This window comes from Sminthopsis crassicaudata, chromosome 2 (assembly GCF_048593235.1).
Source record: "Sminthopsis crassicaudata isolate SCR6 chromosome 2, ASM4859323v1, whole genome shotgun sequence".
NCBI lineage: Eukaryota > Metazoa > Chordata > Mammalia > Dasyuromorphia > Dasyuridae > Sminthopsis > Sminthopsis crassicaudata.
Window position 1 is genome coordinate 519140501 of NC_133618.1, and position 27986 is coordinate 519168486.

Consider the following 27986-nt stretch of genomic DNA (forward strand, 5'->3'; position numbering starts at 1 on the left):
TATAAAATAGGTTAAATTCAACAGCACAAACCCACTCTAGGAAATTGCTTATACAAAAGTTGTTTCTACTAGGATGTCTCCCAGAATTGTAACCGGGAGGTATCAATATCAAGTATGGAACTGAGATCTATTAAGATGTTGAGAGCAGGAAGAAGCAATACGACCCAGTCTTCCAACAATTACTCCTAATGAATCTAGGAGTGTCAGGCTGAATAATGAAATTCATTATTCCAGTGGGAATGGGAATAAGCCAGTTCCCAGCAACATCTGTCACCTCAGAGCTTGACTGGAGATCTAGTACAGACTTTGGAAAAGGCCAGATCTAGGTGTAAGCCAACTACAGCTGTATTCCAGGGCAAAGAGCAGCCCCAGACCCAGCAGAGATTGGGCTTGCAAGTGTAGATCAGTAATAGGAGCCAGCCTCAGCTCTAGGCTCTGAGCCCAAAGTTGATTTGTGAAGCCATGTGGGCTTAGGAGAGCACCTGAGCTGACCTGTAGCTGTGTTTCCAGAGCAAAAAATAGTGACCCAGCCCACAAATCCCACTTGGATCTACTTGAGCCATGTTTTGGGCAAAGAACAGAAGGGAGCAGCAGCTGTTTGACCTCGACCCCAGAAGTTAAATTGCACGTTTCCTTCCCAGGAAGATCTGAGGCCTGCAGGTGGATGACCAGAATAAGGGTCCTGAACTTTTAGCCTGCAGAGATTTTTACCTAGATCACCAAGCCTAGAGTTATCAGCAATCTACTGGCAGTACTCCCGGGGAGAACCCACAGCTGTGTCACTCAGGACTGCTACCAGAGTCAGGCACTTGAAAAGACAAGAAGAGGTCTTGGTTAACCTGCTCAGGACAGAGGCATCCAGGGTGGAATAAAGAGGCAATGTTTCCAAGTGTAGTGAACCAGATTAAATCGTAATTGGGAAATATTTAACAGAATACAATAGAACATTGATAGTTTTAAATATATAGCTTTGTAGGGTCAATATGCAGTTCATAGTGATTCTTATATATGTCTTAGTGACCTCCCCATTTGAGTTTTGCACCATTGGCTTAAGACATGCTAAAAGTTTGCAGGTTTCTGGCCTGAGTCTCTCTGAGATGAAGAACTCAAGAGTTCAATATCCAAAGAAAGCAGCACTCCATAGATTATGTATTAGGATCAAATTAGACCCAAACATTGCCTTCTGAAGTGAACAGTCCGACCTTAAGGCAGCTATGTGGTTGATGGAATGTAGTGGTGAGCATGGAGTCAGAAAGAACTCAGACATTTACTAGTGACTCTGGGTATGTCATTTCTGTTTGCCTGTTTCTTCAACCAAAAAAATGGGGATAATCTACTTCACAAGGTTGTAGCAAATTCTGGCTCTTATTACTTCATAAATGTGTATTCCTTTCCCTCTTTTATTCCTATTCCTTTCCCTCTTTTATTCCCTTCCACTTCTTCCTAAAACAAGGTTCCCATTTTGCAAATAAAACTGGAAAAATAATCCACAGAAGAAAATGAGTTCAAAATACCTGTCCACAAATTTTCAAAGAAATGCAGCTTGGGGGGGAGGGGCACACACCAGCCCTGAAGTCAGGAGGACCTGAGTTCAAATTTGGTCTCAGACACTTAATTCTTCCTAGCTGTGTGATCCTGAGCAAGTCACCTAACCCCAATTGTCTCAGCAAAAAATAAATGCAGCTTAGTTAAAGGTTAATTAGAATTCCTAGACAGTATGAAAAGTTTGTTTTTAAATAAAAATTTTGTAAATACAAATGAAAGTTATGGGGAAAGTTTTTTTTGGGGGGGAAATGAGTGTTTTGGAAGAAAAATTAACATTTATTCAAAAGGTATAAAACCTTAACCAAGTTAACAAACTTAAGGAAATTATAATGCACCACTAAGTAGAATTTTATAAAACAGGAATAGTACCACAAAATTAAGACTGAAAAACTGTAAGAAAATTTGAGAGGCCATACATTAAACACAACCTAGAATACTGACAAATTAGAGTGGGGGCCTTGTGTGTAGATATAGCAGGTACAGATATAAAAAAATTAAGAGCTCAAAAACCAAATTTGGCAACTGATGGTTTATGGAGAGAGGAGTGAATGTGTGAAGAAAAATTGAGGATAATGCCAAGGTTCTGAATCTGAATGACTGGAAAGATGGTGGTATACTCCATAAGTTAGGAAAAGGAATTCTATTTCTCAGATGAAATTTAATTCTATTTTGAAAATAATGAATTTGGAATAATTATGAAACATCCAATAATTGAAAAAGTCTAATAGATACGTGGTCATATTGAATTGGAGCTCAGCAGAGAGATGCCTGTGTTGGTAAATTTTGGAATAATTGCCATGGAGATAACTCATGGAAGATAACAGAACTTAATAAAGCAGGGAGATTCTAGAGGGAACAAGACCAAACTCGAGAGGAGAAAAGGGAATAAGGAGTCCATCCATGCAAAGGGGAGGCGTGTGCTGATGACTGAGCAAAGGTGGCTCAGAGACAGGGGAAGAGAAGCTGAAGAGTGCAGCATCATCACAAAGACAGGGTCTGCTTGTCCCACATATATGCCTATGAAAGAACCTGATTTTCTCTAGTTCAGTCTCCTGAGTGTACCCAACAGGTAAAGATACAATGAATCTCTCTTGCCAAATATATCTTTTGCAATTCTTTATTAATAAATTGGCATTCTAATTTACCTTTTGTGAATTGAAATCACATAAACATGTTTTTTCCAGAGATCTAGAGGTCAGAGCTGACCTTGAGGTCAGGTCAGAAGGCGCACTCTGCCACAGGAAGCAAGCAGCACTGTTTGAGTTGTCATCTAAGCCTCTCATCACAGACTCATCTACCTTTTTTATAATGGGAAGGTTTTCAAGGTCTTTCACATATTATCCCACTAAAAGTTCCTCAAAATGGGTTGTGAGTTATGCATATTGGGTATTATAATGCTCATTTTATTTATGAGGAAACAGTTCAAAAAAATCAAACACCACCATTTGACAATGATTTATTGTACAAGATTAGGGAATGATGAGACAAAAATCTCTGTCGTGGGAAAAGTGGAAGATATTTTCAAATCTAACTTGTGTCTGACGCTACATATACTGCCAGACAGATGAACACCACAAGATCATTTCATTTGATCTTCAAACCTGAAAAAGGTGAAAAACAATCATCATGACTCTCAATTAATTCACTTATTCTACTTTAAATCTTTAAATTAGGAGGGCTTTAGGAGTCATTTTGTCCAAACTGCAAATAAACAGAAATCCCCTCTATTTCATCACCTCTGTTGTCAAGTGAGATGACCTCATTAATGATTATCTTAAAAAGTATGGCCAACAATGGTCCCAAAAATTCTTGAAGTCAATCTCCAAAAGTACATGTAGGATTGGTCATCTGCATCTTGAAGAAATTTCCTAATGAAAATATTGAGTATTGGAATATGAATTTGCTTCTTAAATGTGTGTGTCATACACACATACAAGCAAATCTTCATTTTCTGATTCCTTTTGTCTATACCTCTAGCAAATGTAGATCAGAGATTAAAACTTCTATCTTCCTAATTCCATTTGTCCTCTGCAGTCTTTGAAATAATGTACAGAGTTTGTCATAGATATTGAAAAATAATACATGCAAATATACATATGTATATATTCCAATATGCATATCGCTGTCCCATTCATAGAAGCTTCTTGCCTTTTCTCTTTGTGGTGGACTTAGCCACAAAGACCTAAGTCAAATCCCACCTCAGATACTTACGGAATAAGATCATGGGTGATTCACTGACGTTCTTTGTGCCTGTTTTTCTCTAAAATAGGGGGTATAGATTTGATACTTTCTAAGGTCCCTTCTAGTTCAATGTTTATAGTTCTATGACCTCCAATTCAAGACTGAAGCTATGATAGGACCTTCTCTTTGCCACATGGATCAGCAGTAGACCTCATCTCTATTTCTATTAACTTTCCCTTCTCCCCAAGGCCCCACTTGTCTTTTCCTGATGAGCATTACTAGACTACTCTCTTTCCCTAACTATAATTCTCAAACTCCATACGGGAAGTCAAAAGAAAAGAAGAAAAATTTACCATGTTCCATTTACTAGAAATTTTTAGTTAGATCCTAAATCACCAAAAAAAAAAAAAAAAAAGCTTTTTCACTTGATACTGAGAGCTATTTTATGGTAATCACCTAATTAGACTTGAAGTAACAGTGACATTAGCCTACCCCTGGAAGGCCTATCTCAGGTCTTTTGTTCTAGGAGAGAAGTGTGTTCCATTTTTTCCCCCACACTCTTTGGTAATATAGAGATACAAGGATTAAATGTGATCCTTGCTTCTTCAGGAAGGTGTTAGGAACTCTTGTTAGAGAAGTCTCACAACCAGCTAAGTGGTATCTGATTTCCACTAGATTGGAAATAACAACTTATATCCTGTCTTGGATTAGGATAAAACCACAATCAGTGGGTGAAACTTTTGGGTCTTTCCCCCCATCATCTCCAAATAATATCCTCTTCCTTTCTGTAATTCCTCACACATGAGGAATCAGTCATCTCAGGTTCTGGGGCATTAGGAAGGCAACAAGTGTTTAACTGTTGACAAACACCATATTATACTCTTAAGAATACAAATATAAATAAATACAGGGCAGTTAAGTGGTGCCATAGTGCAAAGAGTACTATGCACTCATTTGCTGAGCTCAAATCCGGCCTCAGCCACTCACTAGCCATTTAACCCTGTTTGCCTCTGCTTCCTCATCTATAAAATGAACCCGAGAAGTAAGGCACTGCTTTCTTTGCCAAGAAAAAGCCAAACGGGATCTCAAAGAGCTTGACAAAACTGAAACAACCAACAACAAATAAATGTAACTCCTGCCCACAAGGAACTCATATTTTAATGAAGAAAGACACCATATACAAAGGCACTGAAAGAGGAGGGGAAAGGGCAGGATGCTGAGGAAGACTCTCCAGTCTTTTTCTGACAGAGGAATCAGAACGTAACTGGGGGGGAGCATAGCTGATGTCTAGGAAGGTCATTCCTCATCTCGTGAGGATCTTTCCTCATGGTGAGTCAACCCCTCACCAAACTCTCTGCTTTATGTTCTGTATTCTGGGGCTCTGAGCACTGTGCCCTCTTCTTATGTCCCCTGATTTCTAAGCAGTGCTTGGTCTACTCTGACTCCAGACATTTGATGTTAATAGAAAAGCCTTATCAATCATTTGCACATTCAGAATAGTCCGTGTCTTGTTTATGTCTTAATAAATCCTTAATAATCCTTGTGAAATTTCCTTATGTTTCTGCTTGCAAAGGTGCAAAATATTATGAAATGTAGGACACAGATTTCAAGGAGATTTCAGTCCAATTGGGCAAACAAAATGTAGACAAAATTGTATAATATTACCATGTGGCACAGGATCTATAATTTAGTAGGGAATATAGATATCACTAACATGACCCACTCATTTTACAGATGTTGGAGATCACACATGTTCAAGATCATGTCTTACGAGGAAGAAAACAACTAACACAGACAACAAATGTTACAGATCCAAGTGATGGTGCAGTAAATGGAGTGCTGGTCCTGGAGTCAGGAAAACAAGATCAAGTATGACCTCCTACATTTCCTAATGGTGTGACCTTACACAAATCATCAAACCTCTTTTATAATATGGGTATAAAAATAGCACTCAATTCCCAGGATTTTTGTGAAGATAAAATAAAATATATCTAAAGATCTTTACAAACCTTAAAGTGCTTTATAAATGCTTGCTGCTGCTGTTGCCGCCACAATCGCTGCTGCCACTGCTATAGGTCTTAACAGTCTTAAGAGATCATAGTAGATACAAAATTGGAGTTGGACCTCCATTAAAGCATTAGTGGCATTTATATACCTAGAGAGATAAAAGGAGAGTAGTCCAAGCAGAGAAGTAAAGATTGGAGGTAAGACTATATATACATTGCCTTATATAAGTAATGGAATAGCTCACATAAAGTATGAGTTTAGGAGAAAAATTGACTTAGCAGCCTAAAAATGTGGTTTTTTCCCCTATTTTTGTCAGTATGGAGATTAATTTAAACAATGGATTATAGTCACAAAGAAATCTTTTAAGAATATTTTGGCAGTTATATGTAAAACAGACTGGGAGGATGAGACACCAATAAGGAAACAATTGCTGTTAGAAATCTTCAAGCTTCTTACCAGAAAGACAACCTAGGTATGACATCCTATCTGAGACATTATTTCTGTCTCATGTGGAACTGGGATTTGACAATCTGTACATACCAGTGTAAATTTCCCTAATGGAGTCTTGAGAATGAAACATCTGGCCTACCGAGCAAGTCACAGGCCTGGAGCCATCTGGAAAATAGAAAAAGGCACTGTAAAAATTAAATAAATGGAAGGGTTAACCAAAGAAAGTCAGTGACATATAATGAAAAACCAAAACATGAGATAAAGACTCAAGAAAATCAGGATTCTTGTACACATTCCTCTTCACTTACTGATATTTCAATGTGGTTTCCTTATTTGTTGAGTAAAGATCATAAGAAATGGCATACTTTCTTCATAAGGATATTGTGAACATCAAAAGAATAAATGTAATAAATATTTTTAAAAAAGAAAGAAAATGAGCAAGTAGAAGAAAAGAATCTTAACCATGGAAAGCTAATCTGGCGACAGGGAAGACCAAATACCAACTCAGAAGAGGACAAATTGCCCACAGGGGAAATTCCAAGAGTGAAATAAATTGGTTTCAAGCCCAAACAAGATGCATCTTGGAAATGTTCATAAGAGATTTGAAAAGACAAATAAGAGAGTAGAAGAAAAATTGGGAAAAGAAACAAGAGGTGTGCAGCAAAGAATCAATAATATGGAAAAGAACAAACATTGACTGAAGAAAACAATCCTTTAAAAAAATACAATTGGCCAAATGCAAAAAATCAAGAAAGAAAACAATACATTGAAAAGCATAATTCATCAAATGGAAAAAGATACCAAAGTTATGTGAAGAAAAACATACATTAAAAACTAAAGTAGGGCAAACAGAAGCTAATAACTCTGAGACATCAAGAACCTGCCAAGCAAACTTAAAAAAAATGAAAAATATGGAAGAAAATATAAAATATCTCTTTGGAAAATCATCCAACCTGGAAAATAGATCCAGGAGAGACTATTTTAAAATTATTGGTCTACCTAAAGGCTGTGACAAAAAAAAAAAAAAAAAAAAAAAAAAAAAGGCTAGATTAACATTCAAGAGATCATCAAGGAAAACTGCCCCAAAATACTAGAAACAGAGGGGTAAATAGTTATTGAAAGAAACCATCAATCACCTTTGGAAAGAGATTCCATAAGGAAAACCCCAAGAAACATTATTTAAAACTCCAGAATTATAATCTCAAAGAAAAAATATTGCAAGCTGCCAGAAAAAAAAAAGTACAAAAAATTGAAAAACAACCACGTCAAATATTGGGAAGCAACAGTCAGGATTACTCAGTATCTGGCAGCTTCTAAAATAAAGGATCAGAGGACCTGAAATACAATATTGTGGAAGGCAAAGAATCTCGATTACAACCAAGATTTAACTACCCAGTGAGATTGAACATCATCTTTCAGGCGAGGAGATGGATTTTCAATGAAGTAAAGAACTTTCAATCATTTTTATTTAAAAAAAACAGAACTAAACAGAAAATTTGATCTTTAAATATAAGACTCAAGAAAGTGTAGAAAGATGAAAAAAGAAAAAATTATTTAAAGCTTAAACTGTTAATGTTCCTAGATGAGAAAATGATGCTTATAACTCTTGAGAAACTATTATTGGAGCAATTAGAAGCTGCCTACATGGATGAAGGGTATGGATATGATGTGACTCTGATGGGATATCAACCAAAAAGGCATTAAAGAGTGAGAAAAGGATGGTACTGGGAAAAGAGAGAAGAGGAGGTAAAATGGGACAAATTAAATCATAGGAAGAGGCACAAAAGACTTTTTTGAATCAAGAGAAAGAAGAGAGGAAAACGAGCAGTCTGAAACTTAAATCTCATCAATTTTAGCTCAAAGAAGTGTAATGTCCAGACTAGCTCTCTAGAGGACCTTGGGACCGGTCTGAATCCTTGGTCTTAGTGAAGGAGTGATGAAGGCAGAAGAGCCAACACAAGGCTGGTCAAGTCTTCTGTGTCTGCAGCTGAGAGGTTCCTTCTGAGTCCTTCCAGTCCTTAAATACTTCAGCATGATTACCTCACTCACTACAGCACACTCAGCAGGCCCCAACTGTAGCTATTACATCACCATATTACACTAAATGTGTGCTCAACTAGAGAATCATTAATTATCTCATCAATTACACTGAGTAGGTGCTTACAGGAGAGAGGGTAGGTTGAGGGCAGGATGGGTCAGAAACAAAACACCTTATTAAGGAGGGACAGGTTGGAAAGAACAAGTATATACAAAGGAGAAAATAGGACAGATACATAACTGGTAATAATAACTGTAAACATGAATGGAATGAACTCCCCCATAAAACTGAAGCAGATGGCTGAGAGGATTAAAAACCAGAATCCTACAGTATGTTTACAAGAAACACATTTCAAACAGAAAGATACATATATAGAGTAAAAGGGTGAAAGATTGGAGCAAAATTTGTTCATGCTTCAGCTGTAGCAAAAACAAACAAAAAAAAAGAAGATAATCTCAGACAAAGCAAAAATAGATCTGATTAAAAGAAATACAAAAGGAAACTACTTCATGTTAACAGACAATGAAGTGGATCAATAGCAAGTGTATATGCACCAAGTAGTAGAGCATCCAAATTCTTAGAGAAGTCAAGTCAGTTATAGGAAGAAATAGAAAGCAAAACTATACTAGTAAGGGACCTCAGCCTCCCCCTCAGAAACAGATAAATCTAACCACAAACAAGACAGAAACTAGAAAGGTTAATAGAATCTTAGGAAACTTAAATATGATAAACCTCTGGAGAAAACTGAATAGGGATAGTAAGGAATAAATCTTTTTCTTAGCAATACATGGCACCTACACAAAAATTAACCATGTAATAGGACATAAGACCTCACAATCAAATGCAGAAAGGCAGAAATAGTAAATATGTTTTTTTCAGCTTATAATGCAATACAAATAACATTCATTAAAGAGCCAAGGAAAGATTGACTAAAAACCTATTGGAAATTAATCTAATTCTAAAGAATGAGTTGTTCAAACAAAAAATCATAGAAACAATAATTTCATCCAAGAGAATGACAACATATTGAAACCTATGGGATGCACTCAAAGCAGTTATTTTTTTCCCGTATTTTATTTTATTTTAATTTTTTTTTAAATTAAAGCTTTTTATCTACATAATTTTCGACATTCATCCTTACAAAATGCTATGTTTAACTTTTTGTATTTAACTTTTTTCCCTCCTTTTTCATCATCTTCCCCAATGGACAAGTGATCCAATATATGTTAAGTGTGTGCAATTCCTCTATACATATTTCCACAAATATCATTCTGTACAAGAAAAATCAGATCAAAAAGGAAAAAGAAATTAAGAAAACAAAATGCAAGCATACAACAACAAAGAGTGAAAATACTATGTTGTGGTGCACATTCAATTCCCACTATCCTCTGTGGGTTCAGATGGCTTTCTTCATCACAAGACCATTGAAACTGGCCTGAATCATTCATTGTTGATGAGAGCCATGATCATTAGAATTGATCATTGTATAATCTTGTTGTTGTTGTGTACAATGATCTCCTGGTTCTGCCCATTTCACTTAGCATCAATTCATGTAAATCTCTCCAGGCCTCTCTGAAATCATCTTACTGACTTTTTCTTATAGAACAATAATATTCCATAACATTCATATGCCACAATATTCAGCCATTCTTCAATTAATGGACATCCACTCAGTTTCCAGTTCCTTGCCACTATGAACAGGGCTGTCACAAACATTTTTGCACATGTTATGCAAACATTCCTTTCACTCTTTTATGATCTCTTTAGGATACAAGCTCAATAGAGACACTGCTGGATCAAAGGGTATGCACAGTTTGATAACTTTTTGAACATAGTTGTAATTGGTCTCCAGAATCACCAAATCAGTTCACAACTCCACCAACAATGTATTAGTGTCCCAGTTTTCTCACATCCCCTCCAACATTTGTCATCTTTTCCTATTATTTTAGCCAATCTGAGAGGTATGTAGTGCTACCTCAGAGTTGTCTTAATTCACTTTTTCTGATCAATAATAATTTAGAGCAACTTTTCATATGACTAGAAATGGTTTCAGTTTTTTCATCTGAAAATTGCCTGTTAATATACTTTGATGACCATTTATCAATTGGAGAATGGCTTGAATTCTTATAAATTTGAGTCAATTCTCTATATATTTTAGAAATGAGGCCTTTATCAGAACCCCAGAATGTAAAATGGGAAAAAAAAATTTTGTCTGCATTGGTTCTGTTTGTAAAACCCTCCCCCCCACAAAAACTATTTAACTTAACATAATCAAAATTATCCATTTTGCTTTCCATAATGTACTCAAGTTCTTCTTTGGCCACAAATTCCTTCCTTCCTCCACAGATGTGAGAGGTAAACTATCCTTAGCTCTTCTAATTTGCTTATAACATCACTCTTTATATTTAAATTAAGAATACATTTTGATCTTATCTTGTTATAGGGTGTTAGGTGTGGGTCAGTGTCTAGTTTCTTCTAGGCAGTTCTTAAAGAGAAATTTTACATCTTTAAATTAGTTACATGAATATAATACAGAAAGAAGAGATCAATGAATTGGATGCACAACTAAAAATACAGAAAAAGAACAAATTAACCCCCCCATTAAAATACCAAATTAGAAATTCTGAAAATCCAAGGAGAGATTAATAAAATTGAAAGTAAGAAAACTGTTGAGCTAATAAAATGAGTTGATTTTATGAAAAAAGCAGTAACAAAATAGATAAATCTTTAGTTATTTTGATTCAAAAAAGGAAAGAACAAATCAAATTACAGTTATCAAAAATGATAGCCAATTGTATGCCAACAAATATGACCATCTAACTGAAATGGATGAATATTTACAGAGATATAAGTTACCCAATTTAACAGAGGGGAAAAACAAATTACTTAAATAACCTTATTTTAGAAAAAAAGAAATAGTACAAGCCATCAATGAACTCTCTAAGAAAAATTTCCAGGGTCAGAGGGATTTAGAAGTGAATTAGATCTACCTGACAGTTAAAGAACAATTAATTCCAATATTATGTAAACTATTTGGAAAAAAAAAAGCAAGGAAAGAGTTCTGTCAAATTATTTTAACACCACAAATATGATGCTGATACCTAAACCAGGAAAAGCTAAAACAGAGAAAGAAAATTACAAATCAATCTCTCTAATAAATATTAATGCAAAAATTTTCAAAAAAGTATTAGCAAAGAGATTATAACTTATCAGCAATATAATACACTATGACCAAGTGGAATTTATACCAGGAATGCAGGGCTAGTTCAATAATAAAAAAAAATACTGGCATAATTAACCATATATCAGTAACAAAACTAGCAAAAATCATCTGTTAATCTCAATAGATGCAGAAAAAGTTTTTGGCAAAATATAGCACACATTCCTATTAAAACACTAGAAAGCATAGGAATAAATGGAGTTTTTCTTAACATGATAAGTAGCATCTATATAAAACCATCAGCAAGCATTTTTTGTAATGGGCAGAAGCTAGATATATTGCCAATAAGATCGGGGTAAAAAAAGGATGCCCATTTTCCCCACTATTATTCAATCTTGTACTAGAAATGTTGACTTTAGCAATAAGAAAAGAAAAATAAATTAAAGGAATTAGAGTTGGCAATGAAGAGATAAAACAATCATTCTTTGCAGCTGATAGGATGGTATACTTAAAGTGAATCTAGAGAAGCATCCAAAAATCTACTTGAAACAACAGTTTTAGCAAAGTTGCGGGACATACAATAAACTCACACAAATTACTGGCATTTCTATTGTTACCTACAAAGATCAACCACAAGATAAGAAGAGAAATCCCATTTAAAATAACTGTAGTCAAAATACTTGGGTATTTCCCTGCCAAGACAAATCCAGGAACTATATGAACACAATTACAAAATTCTTTTTAAACAAAGTCAGAACTAAGTAATTGGAAATACTCAAGGGTAAGCCAAACTAATTTAATAAAAATGACAATTAAATCTACATTAGTCTACTTATACCATACCAATCAAACTGCCCTCAAAAAAGTATTTTATAAAGCTAGGAAAACATAATAAGGGAAAAAATGAGAAAGAACACAAAGGAAGGATGAATAGCATTACTGGACCTAAAACTCTATTTTAAAGTAGCCATCATCAAAATCATATGGTATTGGCTAAAAAATGAATGATGTTATTAGTGCAATAAGTTAGATATACTTGATACAATAATTAATAACTATAGTAATCTATATATTTGATAAACCCCAAAACTCTAGCTTCTGTGATAAAGAACTATTTCACAAAATTTGCTGGGAAAACTGGAAAATAATATGTCAGAAACTTGGCATAAACCTACATCTTACATCTCATTTTAAAATAAGGTCAAAATTAGTACATGACTTAGGCATAAAGGATGATACTATAAGTAAATTAGGAGAGCAAGTATAATTTACCTATTAGATTTTTGAAAGAGGGAGGAATTAAAAGAGAAGTAGAAAGCTGGGAATTTTTTTTTAAACAATCAATGTTTCTGATAAAGGCCTCATTTCTATAATAAATAAAGAACTGATTTTAATTTATAAGAATACAAGTCATTCCCCAATTGATAAATAGTCAAAGGACATGAACAGAATTTTCAGATAAAGAAATTAAATCCATCTATATTCATATAAAAATAATCTAAATCACTAATGATTATAGAAATGCAATCTCAAATTGGCTAAAATGACAGGAAAAGATAATGATAAACGTTGGGAGGGGATGTGGGAAAACTGGGACACTAATGCATTGTTGGAGGAGTTGTGAATTGATTAAGCTATTCTGGAGAATAACTTGGAACTATGCCCAAATGACTATAAAACTTTGCATACACTTTGATCCAGCAGTACCACTCCTGGATCTGTATCCCAAGAACCCACATGGGCAAAAAAAAATAAAATAATATATTTTAGTAGCAAAGAATTGGAAAATTAGTAAATTTCCATCAATTGGGGAATGGCTGAATAAGTTATAGTATATGAAAATAACGTACTATTATTGTTTTATAAAAAGTGATGAACAGGCTGATTTTAGAATGACCTGGAAAAATTTATATGAACTGATGTAAAACAAGCAGAATCAGGAAAACATTGTTCTCAGTATATCAAGATTATGTGATGAACAACTATGACTGACTTGGTCAGTGATTCAAGCCAATTCCAATAAACTTTGAATGGAAAACACCTTCTGCATCCAGAAAGAGAACTATGGTGACTGAATATAAATCAACACATGTTATATTCACTTTCTTTTCCTTTCTTTTTTTCTTTTTGTGATTTTTCCTTTTGTTCTGATTTTTCTCAACATGATTCATAAGGGAATATATATATATATGGATGTACATGTATAACCAAAAAATGTTTTTATGTGTAACTGGGGAAATAAGAATTTAAAAACTGCAAGCAGTCATCATCATTATTAATAACAACTGTAATGATAATGAGGATAATATAGTTTGAGATTTTTGTAATAAGACCCTGATCTGAAGTCTTGTCTTTGGAAGGGTTGCATATGAGACAGTATGAAAAAAGATTAAACAGACCTTGGTAACTGCTTGGTTTAGGGAGTGAGAGAGATGAAAATACTCCATCCCCAAATTCTGAGCATTTCCATTGCTGTTCTATACACAGAATGCTCTCCCTTGTCATCTCTACTCCCGAGTTTGTTGGCTTCTTTCTGGTCTTATTTCAAATTTCATCTTCCCCAAGAAAACTTAATTGATGTCCCTTGATTCTAGTGCCTTCCTTCTATTGATTATCACCAATTTTTCCTGTGTATGCCTTGCTTATATATGTTTAGATGTTGTCCTTCCTATTAGATGATAAGCTCCTTGAAGGCAGGGATTACTTTCTCCTCTCATTGCTCAGCACAGTGCCTGGTATACAGCAGGCACTCTCAGCTTATTGATTACAGCCTCTTCCCTCCACTCCTCTCCCCTACCCTTTCATTTCTGCGCAATAAAGGACATTTCTCTTATCTGGGTATTGGTTGTATATAAGAATAATCAAGGTGTACATTCACCTGTTAGTTTCCTTAGAGTTCTTTCCAACTTGTACCATTGGACAACTGCAAAGATTCACTGGGATTGGATCTCACACTCACCAGATCTCTTATGAGCCCATATAGTCTCACTATGAACTATATAGTAGCCCCCTATACAAATCCAGGAAAAGTGACATTTCATTCTTCTCTTGAAGACCTCGAACAAGGTAGATCCTACTGCCTACAGAGGCAATCTATTCTGCTGCTGCACAACTATTAAATTGTAGGAAGCAGGAACTTACATTGAACTGAAATCTGCCTATCCATCAGTACTGTTCAGTGATCTTAGTTTTCCCCTCCATCAATCATTCTATGTCTAGAGGTCATACAATTTAAGTATTTAGACATGGAAGGGAGCTACAAGGCTATCAAGTTCAGCCCCCTCTTCACAGACGGTGAAACTGAGGCCAGAGGAGTGAAAGGACTTAACCAGTGACATAACAGTGAGTGCCTGAGGCAGAATTGAACCCGGTCTTCTAGATCTCAAGGCAGATCTCTAACCATTCTTCCGACACTGCTTTATCCCTATGGCATCATCATTAATTCTGCTTCAGTCTTGCTCTGTGGCTTGGTCTTTGATTGGGAAAATGAGATCAACTTCCTGTTCTCCCCATAGACCCGGGACTCAGAGCAATGTTTATGGAGACAGTGGAGGGATCTGTCTGGTCACTGCTCTCTGTGCCTTAGAAAGAATTCAGGGCTGCCGATCCTTGGCGTTTGTCTCTGGACTTTCAAATAATTACAATATACACACAGAAATATACGCATGCATATATATATATATATGTGTATATATATATATATGTACTTTTAGAGGGGGTCTCAACCTAAAACACTCCTTTTTAGAGAGGAGGGACTGGGTAGAAGAAATAAAAACGCATCCTAAGGAACAAATGTTTCTGAACTAGTTCGAATTGTCCAAAGTAGCCCAACTGTTACAAGCGGTGAAGGGACTCGAGCTCACCTATTTTCCTAGAAAGACAGATTCCCCTTTCTCCCGAAGGGTCCCCGGTCTCCTCGTCCTCGTGGCCCTCCACACTCCTCCTAGTAAGTGACATCGCTCCGAGCTCGGCCCGCTTCCTTGCCTCCGGACTGTGCTGCCATCTTCTCGGTCCTCCACGTGACAGCAGCTTGGCGCCCAGCTGCACCTCCTCCCTCTGGCAGATATTTAAGTTTGGAGACGGAGGATTGGGGTAGAAAGCGTGGAATCTCTCCTTGGGCGCGCTGGGGCTCCTCCACATCCTGCTCGCCCCCTCTGGGGAGGGATTCAGCTCGGGCTCCTGGCGGGTGCCCTGGCCCCTCTGGGCTTGGGGTGAAACAGCAGGCTCTCTCTGAAGGCGCTCCTGGACTTCCGGTCAGCGACGCTGGGCGTGGGCTTGATGATGCCGTATCACGGTTCTCCGGTGCTGCGCCCGAGCCTGGTGGCGGTGGGTTTCCCGCGCCCTGTGCTGCTCCTCGGCGGCTTGATGGAGCTGGGCTTCGCGCTGGTCCCGCATAGTCTCCAGTCTGTGACGCGGGGCTTGGGCCTGATGCGGACGGCGGATTTCAAGCTGATGGTGCCAGACGCCGCTCGGGTAGAGCGGGGCCTCTCGCTGGTGGTGCACCGCCTCAAACGGGCAGTACTGGGCCTGCTCTGGAGTCAGCTGGCCCTCCTGCTGGTGGTGCACGCTCTCTAGCTGATGGTAGCCAGTTCGGGCCCGATGGTGCGGGGTCTCTCGGTGGCGGTGCTGGGCCTCCGCGAGGTGGCGCGCTTCTCGCTGGTGACGCTGGGCCTCCAGCCTCAGCCGCCGCGCCCGGGCCTGATGGCACCACGTTTCGAGGCGATGATGACGAGCCTCGGCTTGCTGCAGCTGGCTCTCCCGGTGCCGATGCACGGCCTCCAGTCTGTGGCGCCACGCCTGGGTCTGGTTGTTCCACGTGTCCAGCTGGTGGCACCTGTTGAGGCCTTGCTGGATCTGGCTTTCTCGGCGATGATGTAGGGCCTCCAGGCGATGGCGGTTCTGCCCTTGATGATGCTGGGACTCTTGCTGACGATACTGGGCCCGAAGCGGATTAAACTGAGTCTCCTGCTGATGCTGGGACTCCTGGTGGCGGTGCTCCCCTCGAAGCTGATTAAAGTGGGTCTGGATCCGTCGCCGCCGGGCCTGCGCTTGTCGGTGCCAGGTCTCGAGGTGCCGCCGCCGCACCTGCGCTTGATTAAACGGGGGCTCCTGGTGATGCCCAGCCTCCAAGCCGTGGCGCCAGTTGTGCACATGCCGCTGCCAGGTCTCCAGCTGATGACGCCGGACTTCCGCTTGCCGCCAGCGAATCTCTCGCTTTTTCTCCTGATTACACCTCATTTCCAGCATTGCCTCGTTAAAGACTCTGCAGCTGAAACCCTCCTTCACCCCGTACCGGGCGTGCTCCATGAGGGCCTCCAGGGTCAGAAACACCCGGCAGCAGGCCAGGCAGCGGAAGCCTTTGTCCGTGGTGACCAGCCAGTCCGGGGTGGCCACCCGGGGTCTCTCCTCCTCTTCCCTGTTTGAGGGCCCAGGCTTCTCATCCTCACTGGGGTCTTCAAAAGGCTCTTCCTCCACATTCTGGGAGACCTGGAAAGTGATTTCCTCCATTTTAATCTCACAAGGATCCTCCACCGAAGAGTGAGTTTCAATATCCTGGCGCATGGTGGTAACGCTACTGGTGGGAGGGGAGCCGATCGTGGTTTCCCCCGACACCTCCGCTTCGTACATCCGGGGCTTTTTGCCCACGGCCCGGAAGCCGGCGGAGGTGTGCCATTTAACAGCCACGCCTTTCACGGTCCTGACCCGGGCGTAGTAAGCACAGCTGTAGCAAGAGTCTTCCGCCGAGCTGACTTTCCGGTTGGAGGTGGTGTGGGGCTTCTCGTACACAAAATAGGGAGAAGAGGAGGAAGAGTCCTCCCTTTTTTCCACTTCCTCCTCATTAAAGGCAGGGGTCGGGGCGAGGCCTCTCGGTGCCGATGGTCCGGGCTGGGGTGAAGGCTGTTCTGCTTCTGAGATTCCTGGAAACCAATAAAATACAGTGAATGTAAGGGGTCTCAGGCCAAGGGGCACAGCGCTAAAACAAAGTTATTTCACGCTACAATTAGGGAAGCATTTTAACCCACCCAGAGAGAGGCAAACCAAGAAGATGTGTTTGTTAAGCAGAAAGGAGGAGGTTGACGTTGTTGAGCCTCCTCTTTTGTCAAACTCAGTAGTCTTGGGTATGGGTGAGCACAACGCTGTCCCTCGTGTTTTCAGTTGTATAAAATTTAAAATGGCTACCATGTAATTTTAAACTTATTTTTAATAAGTTTGTATTGGTCTTCTAAAAAATATCATCATAGTTTTCTTCAGTATCTCTTCCCCTACTCTTCTAGCGGGCTATCTCAAATAATTACATCTTTTAAAGGGAAAATTTAGGGAAATCAGTGTAACTAAACACAACTTTGAAAAAACCTGAAAACATATGCTGTGTGTAACATTTGTGGGCTTCTCGCCTCTGCGAAGGAAGTAGTATGGGAGTTTCTCCTCAGATCTCTCAAACTGTTCTTGTTCTAATTTTGCAATGTTCCTTTTTAGGAAATTTCTCTTCCCATTTTATTCTGTGGGTATCTCTTAATCCCATCCAGATCTTCATGGCAATGATACTAGACTAGTGTGCCATTTCCTTCTTCTGTTCATTTTACAGATTAGGAAACTGAGGCAAACTGTATTAAGTGACTTGCCCAGGGTCAGTGTATTAGTTAAGTGGCTGGATTTGAACCCCGTCCTGTGTTCTATCCAATGCACCACCTCGTTATTTGAGGCCTCCTCTCACCTCCCATTATAGATCCCAGCCATCTCTTCCTTTGCCATCAAATTCTCTGCTTGGTTTCAGTTCCACCATCTTCATTATGCTCAAGTCATGATAAACTCACCACCGAAAATTTATCATCATGGAGACTGCTCACACCTGATCTGTACCTTAGCTGCTTCTGGAATGGAAATTCTCTAATGGAAAAACTGGAGGGTTAGAGTAAAAAATAAAAACTCCTCCATCCTTCCTTTATAGAAAACTCAAAATCGCAGCCATCTTTCTTTTTCCCATCAGGAGGTCTGCTTGGTTTCAACTCCCCCTTCGGATCCTGCCCCTGACCTAGATATTCTTTGGCTAGTCTACTCCTCGACCTCCACCCTTTTTCAGCCTCTTTTTGTCTATAATCTTTCCCCCTGAAATTGTAAACTCCTCGAGGACAGGAACTATCTTTTCTTTTCTTATTTATATCCCCAGCATATAAGATAGCGTGTCTGCATATAGTGGGCACTTAATGTTTATCATATCAAGTTTTTATTCTTTCCATATACATTGTTATACTTTGCATCAGTTCATGTGAGTTCCTTCCATGCTTCTCTATTTTCAATTAACTTTGTCATTTTCTGTGCTTCAGTAGATCAATCTAATGTATTTTATCTTTTAAATGGAATTTGCTTTTTATTTACTTTTTGGATTTTGTTAATTTATATGATTATATAGAAATGTTGATTTTTTAAAGGTTATTTTGTAGTTTGCAGTTTTGTAGTCTGATATTTTGCTGAAGCCATTAGGTATCAGTAACTTTCATGCTCCTTAGGATTTTCCAAGTACACTATTATATTAATAAATAGGGATAGTTTTATTTCTGTTTTTGCTTATCTTTATACATTTCTTTCTTGTGTCTTATTGCTATTACTAATATCTCCAGATTGTCTTAGTGAGAGTAAACATTCTTGTTTCACACCCATTTTTATTTGATAAAGTTTTACTGTGTGATTATTGCATATGATGTTTGATTTTTGAATTTAGAGGCTTTTCATATTAAAAAGATCTGTGTCTTCATTTTGTAGCACTTTTAGCATAATTTAAATATTGTTCTTTATCAAAAGAACTTTATCAAAAAACTTTTTCTGTATCTACTAAGATAATCAGATATTTTTGGATCTTTCTGTTTTTAATCAAAGTAATTATGTGGATTATTTTACTAAGGCTGAACCATCCTTTCATATCTAATAAAAATTCAACTTGATTATTAATGATTGATTTTTGGACTTTTTTTTTAGTTTATCTGTCTAGTATTTTACAACTCTGAATCAATATTTTAAAGAATATTGATCTTTAGTTTTCCTGTGGCTTTATTCTTTCCTGGTTTCAATTTTAAAACTACATTTATCTAACAAGGCAAACTGGCAGAAGACTTGTATCAATTTTAAAGAATAATTTTAGTTATATTGTGTAAATTTATCCATTAAAAATTAAATAGAATTAAATCCATCAGAACCATGAGGTTTTGTCCTTTTCTTTTTGTAGTTCCTTTGAAGCTTGTTCTAGTTCTGAGATTGCCTGAGTAAAATTTATGTAACTAATTAAAAAGAAGCTCTTATTTGACATATATATGTGACAAAATCATTTGCATCTCCTAAAAATTATGTTATCCAAAATAATAAGACTAATACAAGTCATAAAAGAATATGAACAATTTTCTAAAGAAAAATATGAAAAAGACTTGGAAAATATATGATGGAAGATAGTACATGGCTCTCAAATCCTGCCTCCTTCAGTTAACGTGTAATATGTACTGGTATATGCTAATTGCTATCTCAGCAAGAATAGACAATGATAGGAACAATTTAAATCAATGTAAAAGTTTCTTAAATTGTATCTTGAAATTATTAACCCTCACTACTGACTACAACCCAACTATGTCATATTTTGTACAACTTGCCACACAGACTTACATTTTTAACTTGGCATCATTTTTAATGCTCCCTTTTGACAATGACAATATAGGTCCTAACACCAGTCCTTAATGAGGTAAAAAGGATTGTGAAGAATATGGAAAGGAAACCTATCAATGCAGATGTTCTGTGTCAGGGATAAAGAGCAAACAAATTAAGGTTCTGTTATTCCTTAAGAGATCCACAAAAGAAGGATCTGAACAAATATTTTCATTTCTCAGTTTAAAGGAGGGCTCTAAAATCACCAAGCCCTGGTGGTCTGGGCTAAGTCAGTGACTGAAGGCCAAAAGAATTGATATCTCAAATGGTAACTTATTAGAAGGGAAGGAACAAGAAATCCAATAAAAAAAAGCTTGTCAACTCCTTGAGGGGTTTAATCTATCTTCCCTTTTAATCTTAATTTGTCACAGTGGCTAACACACAATTAGAAACTTAATAATACTTAATGCCTATTGATTAAATTCTGAAAAAAATAAAAACTAAGAAAATTTTTTAAAAAGGAAAGTAAGTACAGAACAAATAAATATCACAACACATTAAGAAATGTGCTATTAAAGAAAAATAACACAAAACTCAGAATAAAAAACAAATCAGTTGGGAGAGGATTCTGGGAAGATGGTTCAGTTAAGTCAGTAATTTCCAAACTCTTCAGATTTACCCCACAAGCAAAACAAAATTGCCCCTCAAGTAAGATGGGGCAGAACTGGGGTCCTTCTGGGATGACTCAGAAGACTGACCTGAGTGGGAAATGTAAACTCAAATTCCATAACTCCCAGGTCAAGGAGAAAATATTGCAAGCATCCAGAAACAAACAATTCAAGTAGAGTTGAGCCACAGTAAAGATAACACAAGATTTAGCAGCCTCTACATTAAAGAATCTGAAGGCTTGGAATATGCTATTTTGGAAAGCAAAGGAAATAGAATTACAACCAAGAATCACTTACCCAGCAAAACAGAAAAGTTCATTAAATAGAAGACTTTCAAGCATTCATGATGAAAAGACCATAGTTGAATAAGCAATTTGATTTTCAAATACAGAATTCAGGACATAAGAAGGGCAAAAAATTGGAAATTGAGGGGATGCTCATCAGTTGTGAATGGCTGAATTGTGGTATGTGATTTTGATGTAATATTATGGTTTTTTGGGGAAATGTGAGCACGATGCTCTCAGGAAAACCTGGAAAATCCTCCATGAACTCAAGTAAAGTGAAACATACCATTTACAAAGTAATAGTAATTTTGTGGAAAGATCAACTGTGAATGAATTTGTTATTCTCAGCAATACAATGATGTATGACTAACCTGAAGGACTTATGAAAAATGGTATCCATATATCCTTACCCAGAGAAAAAAAAAACTGATTTTATCTGATTTTGTCTGAATAAAGATTGAAGCATACTCTTTTTTACTTTATTTTTCTTTTGGTAGTAGGGGGGTGAGGAGAGATCTTTGTTTTCTTTTACAACATGTCTTACAGAAATATTTTCCATAACTTCACATGTGCCTTTTTTTAAAGATGCAAAGGAGAGAATCTGGAATTCAAAAATTTTATGAAGTTTGTATGTAAAAATTGTATGTAACTGGGGAAAATATAAATATTAAATAAAAAAGACAATTAGAATTTGGCAAGGGTGAGTTAGTGAAGCTATTAGAGACTAAGACATAACAAAATAAAATATATAGAATGAAAAAATAAGAGAGATTGAAACATAATAGCAGATTCTGGAAAAAAGGTTAACAAAAGAAAACATAATAATTTGATTATCTTCTAGCTATGACCAAAAAAAGAACCTTGACACAATAATATAAGAAATAATCAAATAAAATTGTCCAGAAGTGATAGAAAAAGAGAGGAAAGTAGAAATAGAAAATACATATATATATATATATATATATATATATATATATATATATATATACTGATCCTATAGGGGAAACAAAGAGAAATATTGTTGCTAAATTTTGAAATCCCCAGATCAAAGAGAAAATTTTACAAGATGAAAAAAAAATTTCAGTTATGCTGAAGCTACAATTAGTATTCTACAAGATTAGCAATTACAATAAAAAGTCACAGGTCCTGGAATACTTATTTCCACAAATAAAAGAACAAGGATTGTGACTGAAAATATTGTATCCAGCATTATTAAGTGTAATATTGAATGAAGAAAATGGATAATCAATGAATTCTCATATTTTCAGGTTTTTGTCTCAAACAAATCTGAACTCAATAGAAAATTTACCATATAAGAGCAAACCTCAAAGACTAAATTCAAGGGACCTCAATAAGGACAAACTGTTTTATGTTTTTTGTGTGGAAACAAACTATATGGCTAATATTGACACTAGTACTTGGGTAGTCAAAAAGAAAGATTATGGTAGAGGTATGCTGTGATTCAAAAAAGCAAACAATAAAGCAAAAATAGTAATTATGCTATATAAATGAGCTATGTGAGCAAGGGCCCACAGAATATAAAAAGGAATTAGATGGGGAAGAAGAGTTGGGAGTTCTGAAAATCTATTCATATCAGCAATGAGTCAAATAGAGAAACATATACTATATATATGTATATATATAAATATATATATAATTTGCAAAGAGGGGAGGGAATAGGATAAGGTGGGATATAGAAGGGTGTGGGACAAGGTATGCAAATCCATGGGAATGGGATGAAGAGGGAGGGAAAGGGTAGGAGGACAAGATAAGGAAGGAATTCATGGGGAGATTAAGTAATAACAAGGAAAGTAGAGAAATAGAAGATATGGCAGGGATAGGAAATAAAAGAGATATACACAAACATCATAACAATGATCAGGAATAGAATTTATTAGGAAAAAATAGAGGTTGTAATCAATGATCTCAGACAAATTCAAACAAAGATTCAATCAAGAGAGAAATTATACATTATCTGTCAGCCATATTAATACTACTTTAGATGCTTGTCTATATATGTGTTTATGTATACACGTAAGTAGATAGATGTATTTCTGTATATAGATATATATATGGGGATGGTACAAAAAAAGCAAGGAATTATAGTTGTAAAAGTGGATTACTTATTCTCAAGTTCAATATTATATTATACACATGCATATATGTATTCAGCCTTCTAATCAACTTTGTTATCCTCTTTTGTTTTATAGGAGAGTTCATTCCATTCATTTTAATATGTGTTTTAAACTACTACCTATATTTTTGTTTCAATGATTTATTATTTGGAAGTTTTTATTTCAATCCTAATTGTGAATTTTTTCTTATAATTTTTTTATTTCTCTTTGAACTGATTTACTTATTTTTTTAATATTTAAAAATTAAGTGCAAAATATGAAAAAACAAAATACAGAAAAAGCAGGAAAAAGTCATGTGCTCAGCAGAACATCAGGGAAGATTCAAAATATGTAATAATAAATTTCCACTTCAATAAAACTTATATAATAATAGAGACATTATATTGAGTATTACATATCTTTTCTTTGCTTCCTTGTAGTTTTTGGTTCTCTGCTGTGCACTTTTTATTTAATTTTTTCTTCTTTCCATCCTGCCCACCCCCAAAAAGGCTATAGGTAAGCATAAATATATTTATGCATCCACATATATGTATGTATGTAAGATGTATGTTAAGACCAAGAAATCATAGGCGCCTTACCCCAGTCCAATCTCTATTGAATTAGTAAGAAAATATTGAACTCCATATAGGAAGAAGTAATCCAGTTTCCCAACTATAATGCCTTGCATTTTTTGTGTTTTATTTAGGGACATATGTTTGGCACGGACTATAGAGATGTAAAGTAATTATAAATTAAGAAACTTATAAATTTTGGCTCACTTCTCCCTCCTTCCTGAAATATAATGCAAATACTACAAAACTTCATATTTTCTTTCTGCATATTAGGCAAGAAAAAAAAAGAATGCTTTATTTTTATTCCACAGAGACACAGAAAACACTGTTATACAGTATACTTAGAAGAGGATTTTACTTGTTTCAAGTAAAGTGGACTTCTCTAATTGATAATCTTAACAAGGAATTATTGAATTATTATTGCCCATTGAAACATGAAAAACTTTCATAAATGCTTCCAAAATAATCTATACATGCACTAATCAAATATTGGTGCTATTCCTTTTTTAAGGATCTTACAGAATTCTCTTTAGAAATAATCCAGTTGTCCCTTCCCCTGCCAATTCTGTCAAATTCTGTCCCATTAGTATTTGAAAATAATCTTCATTATTCATTAATTCATGTTGACTGGCAGTTCTATGTGGGCAAATTAATGAAAGGGAAAAAGAGGAGAGGAAGAATCTTTGATAGGATGAGGGTGAGTGAAAAGAATTAGGAAAACAAAAGATAGTGCAAAAAAGTAGGGGGGTGAAAGTTTGGAAAATGTCAGGAAGGAAAATAAGTAAAGGTTGACAGAGAGAGAAAAGGATAGTGAAAAGATATAGAGAGAAAAGATTTGTCTATATAAGGGACTGAGGAAGGAGAGTTCTCAGTACAAAGGAAAAAGGAAAAAAGAGGGCAGTAGAATGGTCCATAAACTAGACAGTCATATTTTCTGCCTCTATTAAAGTCCCATTTGCAAGATTCATCAAGAATTTTGGAATCTGCTTTCTTCCATTCACTCTTCCCCAATATGCATACCTTAAAAACTTTCTCTCACTTCTCAAAGAACTCAATTAGCTTTTGGTCCCACAGAGAAATTTTCCATTTCTTCAGGAATGACCTAGCATTTTTGTCATCTTCCAGGTTCTTTGGCCCAATCCATTCTTCTTTACCCTCCACCACAATGAGTTTCTGCACTAAACTTTTTCATGTTTTAACTATGTATTTTTTTTTCTTTGTGGAACACTCCCATCTGGGTCAATGATGTTCCAAAATCAGTGAGGTTTATTTCTCTGAGTGTGACTGTTGGTGGATATCTCCAAATTCTTTTGGCAACAATGATTTTCAAAATCTTTTCCTACCACTTTACTTCAGCGTTAGGGATCATGTAATCAACTTGGTATTCCAAAGGGCAGAGACCCTGCTGATAAGATTTAGTCTCCCAGAAATTTCTACTTTTAGTACTGTGGAGAAAAAAGTCAGAGCTAATAAAATCATTCTCAACTGTGTTCAGTTTGCACTAAGACATTACCTCATCTGGTGAGTTATGGGTCTCATTCTTCCCTATATTAATTTCTTCATCACTTTCTATTTTCCATCCTCATCACTTCACCTAAGTTTCTCACTATAATGACTGTAACAAAAATTTATCTCTTGCTTAGAATTAAAACTATCTTTCTTCCTGCTGCCTTTCAAAATCTTACCTCCTATCACTTTACCATTTATTCTCTTACAATGTGGAAGAGAAAGAGGAAGACTAAGAGATCATAGAATCATAGTGATAGAGAGGAAGCCAAAGCCAAAACAATCATCTACTTCATTTGGTCCATTTTACAGATGAGTAAACTAAGGTACAGTTAATCATAAGCATTTATTAAGTGCCTATTGTGTGCCAGTCATTGTTCTAGGCATTGGCAATACAAAGATAGTTTTTTGCCCTCACAGAGCTTACATAGTGAACAACAGAGGCAACATTAGAACCACTACAAAAAAGTCTTTGAAATTCCAAAGTTTAAATCCAGCATCAATTTGAGTTATCTTTTCCAAAGATCAGCATAGCAAAACATTGTTAAAGCTTTCATTGAACACAGCCTTCAGTAATGAGCCAATCCCTTGGAAGCATCTATTGATGCTTTTAGGAAGCTCATAGCTTTCAGTAAAAATGGCATCAAACAGGTACCACAGAAAACTAACTCCCCAAAACCATTAATCATAACATCTGAATTCATTGGCATTTATCAGAGCTTAGGGGTAAAATAAACCTTAGAGATAATCTAATTTCACCTCCATATCCTTTCCCATGTTATACACAAGAAAATAAATTCAGAGGATGGGAGAGCTTACTGCAGTTCACACAACGACTAAGTGGCAGATTCAGAATTTCAATTAGGTTTCCTGATTCTGAATCCACTGTGTTGCCATTCCTTCACCTGCTGCCATTTTAACTGAACCAGACCTGCTCTCTGCTAATCCTTAATGCTTAGGACAGACCTCCCTCTAGTAATCGAACCTGAAGTTTTCGCGGTAGCCCTTTTCTCTTGTGGTTCCTTCATTGGATGTTCACAGCGTTGCTTCTTCCTTCAAAGATGAAGGAAAATATGGGAGTAAGGTCGCTAAAAAGTTTCTAGTGTCCTTATCCCAGGTAAAGTTGACATCTGAGCTTCTTGACCGGTCAGATGACCTCACTTTATCCCTGGTTTTCACACACACAAAAACCAGATCATTAATATCTCCAAACAGAAATATTCAAAGCCACAACAGCCAAAGGCAGCAGTTATGGTCAGAATGGTCAGAGAGGCCTCTGCACAGTCTATGACCTCATCAGTGACATGGCACAAATTCTATGGTACCCAAGTTAAAGTCAAACATAGCAACAGTGGGATCCTTGCATCCCAGGTCGGGGAGATGTGGTATTTCCTCAGGGAGGCTCGTGCCCCGGTAGTATGTCAGGCACATTCACACTGTACACATTCATTGAAATGAACAGATTTCAGATGGCCTGCATTGACTGATGCTAGCTCACACAAAGTCTTGCCCAAAGGAAAGGAATTAAAGCTCATAAACAATTCCAGCTGGATGAATCTTAGATGTCATCTGGCCCACTCCTCTCTTCCAACAGATGAATCAATCAAAGCCCACAATGGCTACCTGATTTGCCCATGATCACATGGCTAGTTATTGGTAGAGCCAAGGTCTCAAAGCCCTCTCAGATTCCTTTACATCCACTGGCATCATCACACTTCATCACACCTAAGAAGTTCCTCGGTTTAGTGAGAGACAAGGACAGGGGGTTGAATTGCAGTAGGAGAACCACAAACTATTTTTCTATGAGGATGAATTCATCAGAACCCTTCTTGATTTAGAGTGTAGCAGTCAGTAATAGTGCAAGAATAGTCTAATCTTCATCTGATTCATTAGATTGTAAATTCCTTGATAGCAGGGAGCTATCTATGTGCCTCTTTTTATCTTTTTTTGTATCCTGAGAATTTAGTACAATACTTGGCACATAGTGGGTACTTAATAAATATTTTTGATTGATTGATCTCAAAGAGGTATCTAAATCATCAGAATCATCATATATTTCAGTTATTCAAATGATATATACCCTTGTGAGTAAAAAACCTGATCTGGTCAAGGAGAGGGAAGAAAATCTATAGGCAATGAGTACCCCAGGCAGGCAGGGAGGGTAGAGAAACCTAATTTCTGGAAGAGGGAGGAAAACATATAATGTAGAAATAAATGCTGTAAGATCCACAGAAATGAAGCAAATGTAAGAAGCACAGAAAAACGAACAGATTTGTAGCTAAAAGGGACCTTGAAGACCATTTAATCTAACTCTTAAGATCAATAAAATAAATAAAAGTAGAAATAATGAAGGAAATTAGGAGTGAAACTAGAACTTTTAAAGAATACCTTGATAAGAGAAAAGCAAATAAAAAAATAGAATTATAGAAAATCAAAACAATGAATATAACAATCATTTATTAAACACTTATTGTATGCTACACATTTAGAATATAAAGACAAAAAATAAATATGTTGGACTTGTTTCAGGATTTAGAACAAATGATGGGAAACTAGAACAATGTAAATTCAACAAACAAATTCAACACTTACTCTGTGCCATGCAATGTATTAGTCACCTAAGATTCAAGGACAAAAAAAGAAAAAAGCTCCTGGGTTCCTATTCATTATTAAAATAAAGTTGAAAACAAGACTAAAAGATAGCTGAACTCAGATTAATTCTAATGGTTAATAGTGTTTCTAAAGAACAAGTTATGTAATTCCCTTAAGTATTTTCATGTTTTAAAGTAATCATCCTTTTTTGCAAATGTTTTAAGATATTTTTTCTGCTTTG

At 36.6% G+C, this 27986-nt stretch overlaps 1 protein-coding gene across 2 annotated transcripts; it reads right to left on the reverse strand.

Moving 5' to 3' along the window:
* Nucleotides 1-2783: 2783 nt before the first annotated feature.
* LOC141553689 (uncharacterized) lies at nt 2784-26419 on the reverse strand. 2 transcript variants are annotated; one of them, XM_074285215.1, is made up of 5 exons: nt 26139-26419; nt 15245-17299; nt 6274-6348; nt 5736-5881; nt 2784-3146 (listed from the first exon to the last, which is right to left on the reverse strand). In XM_074285215.1, exons 1-2 carry the CDS (start codon nt 26179-26181, stop codon nt 15636-15638), a joined length of 1707 nt encoding a protein of 568 aa, XP_074141316.1. In that variant the 5' UTR covers nt 26182-26419; the 3' UTR covers nt 2784-3146; nt 5736-5881; nt 6274-6348; nt 15245-15635. The 2 variants fall into 2 exon arrangements, 1 of the variants encoding a protein (XP_074141316.1); XR_012485584.1 differs by lacking the exon at nt 15245-17299 and having other exon boundaries at nt 2792-3146.
* Nucleotides 26420-27986: the final 1567 nt, after the last annotated feature.

Coding starts and splice junctions, on each gene's coding strand:
- LOC141553689 (XM_074285215.1), bottom strand. CDS start 26,181: ATGAAGGAACCACAAGAGAAAAGGGCTACCGCGAAAACTTCAG. Junction 17,300..26,138: donor GGCTACCGCGAAAACTTCAG/GTTCGATTACTA, acceptor ATTGGTTTCCAG/GAATCTCAGAAGCAGAACAG.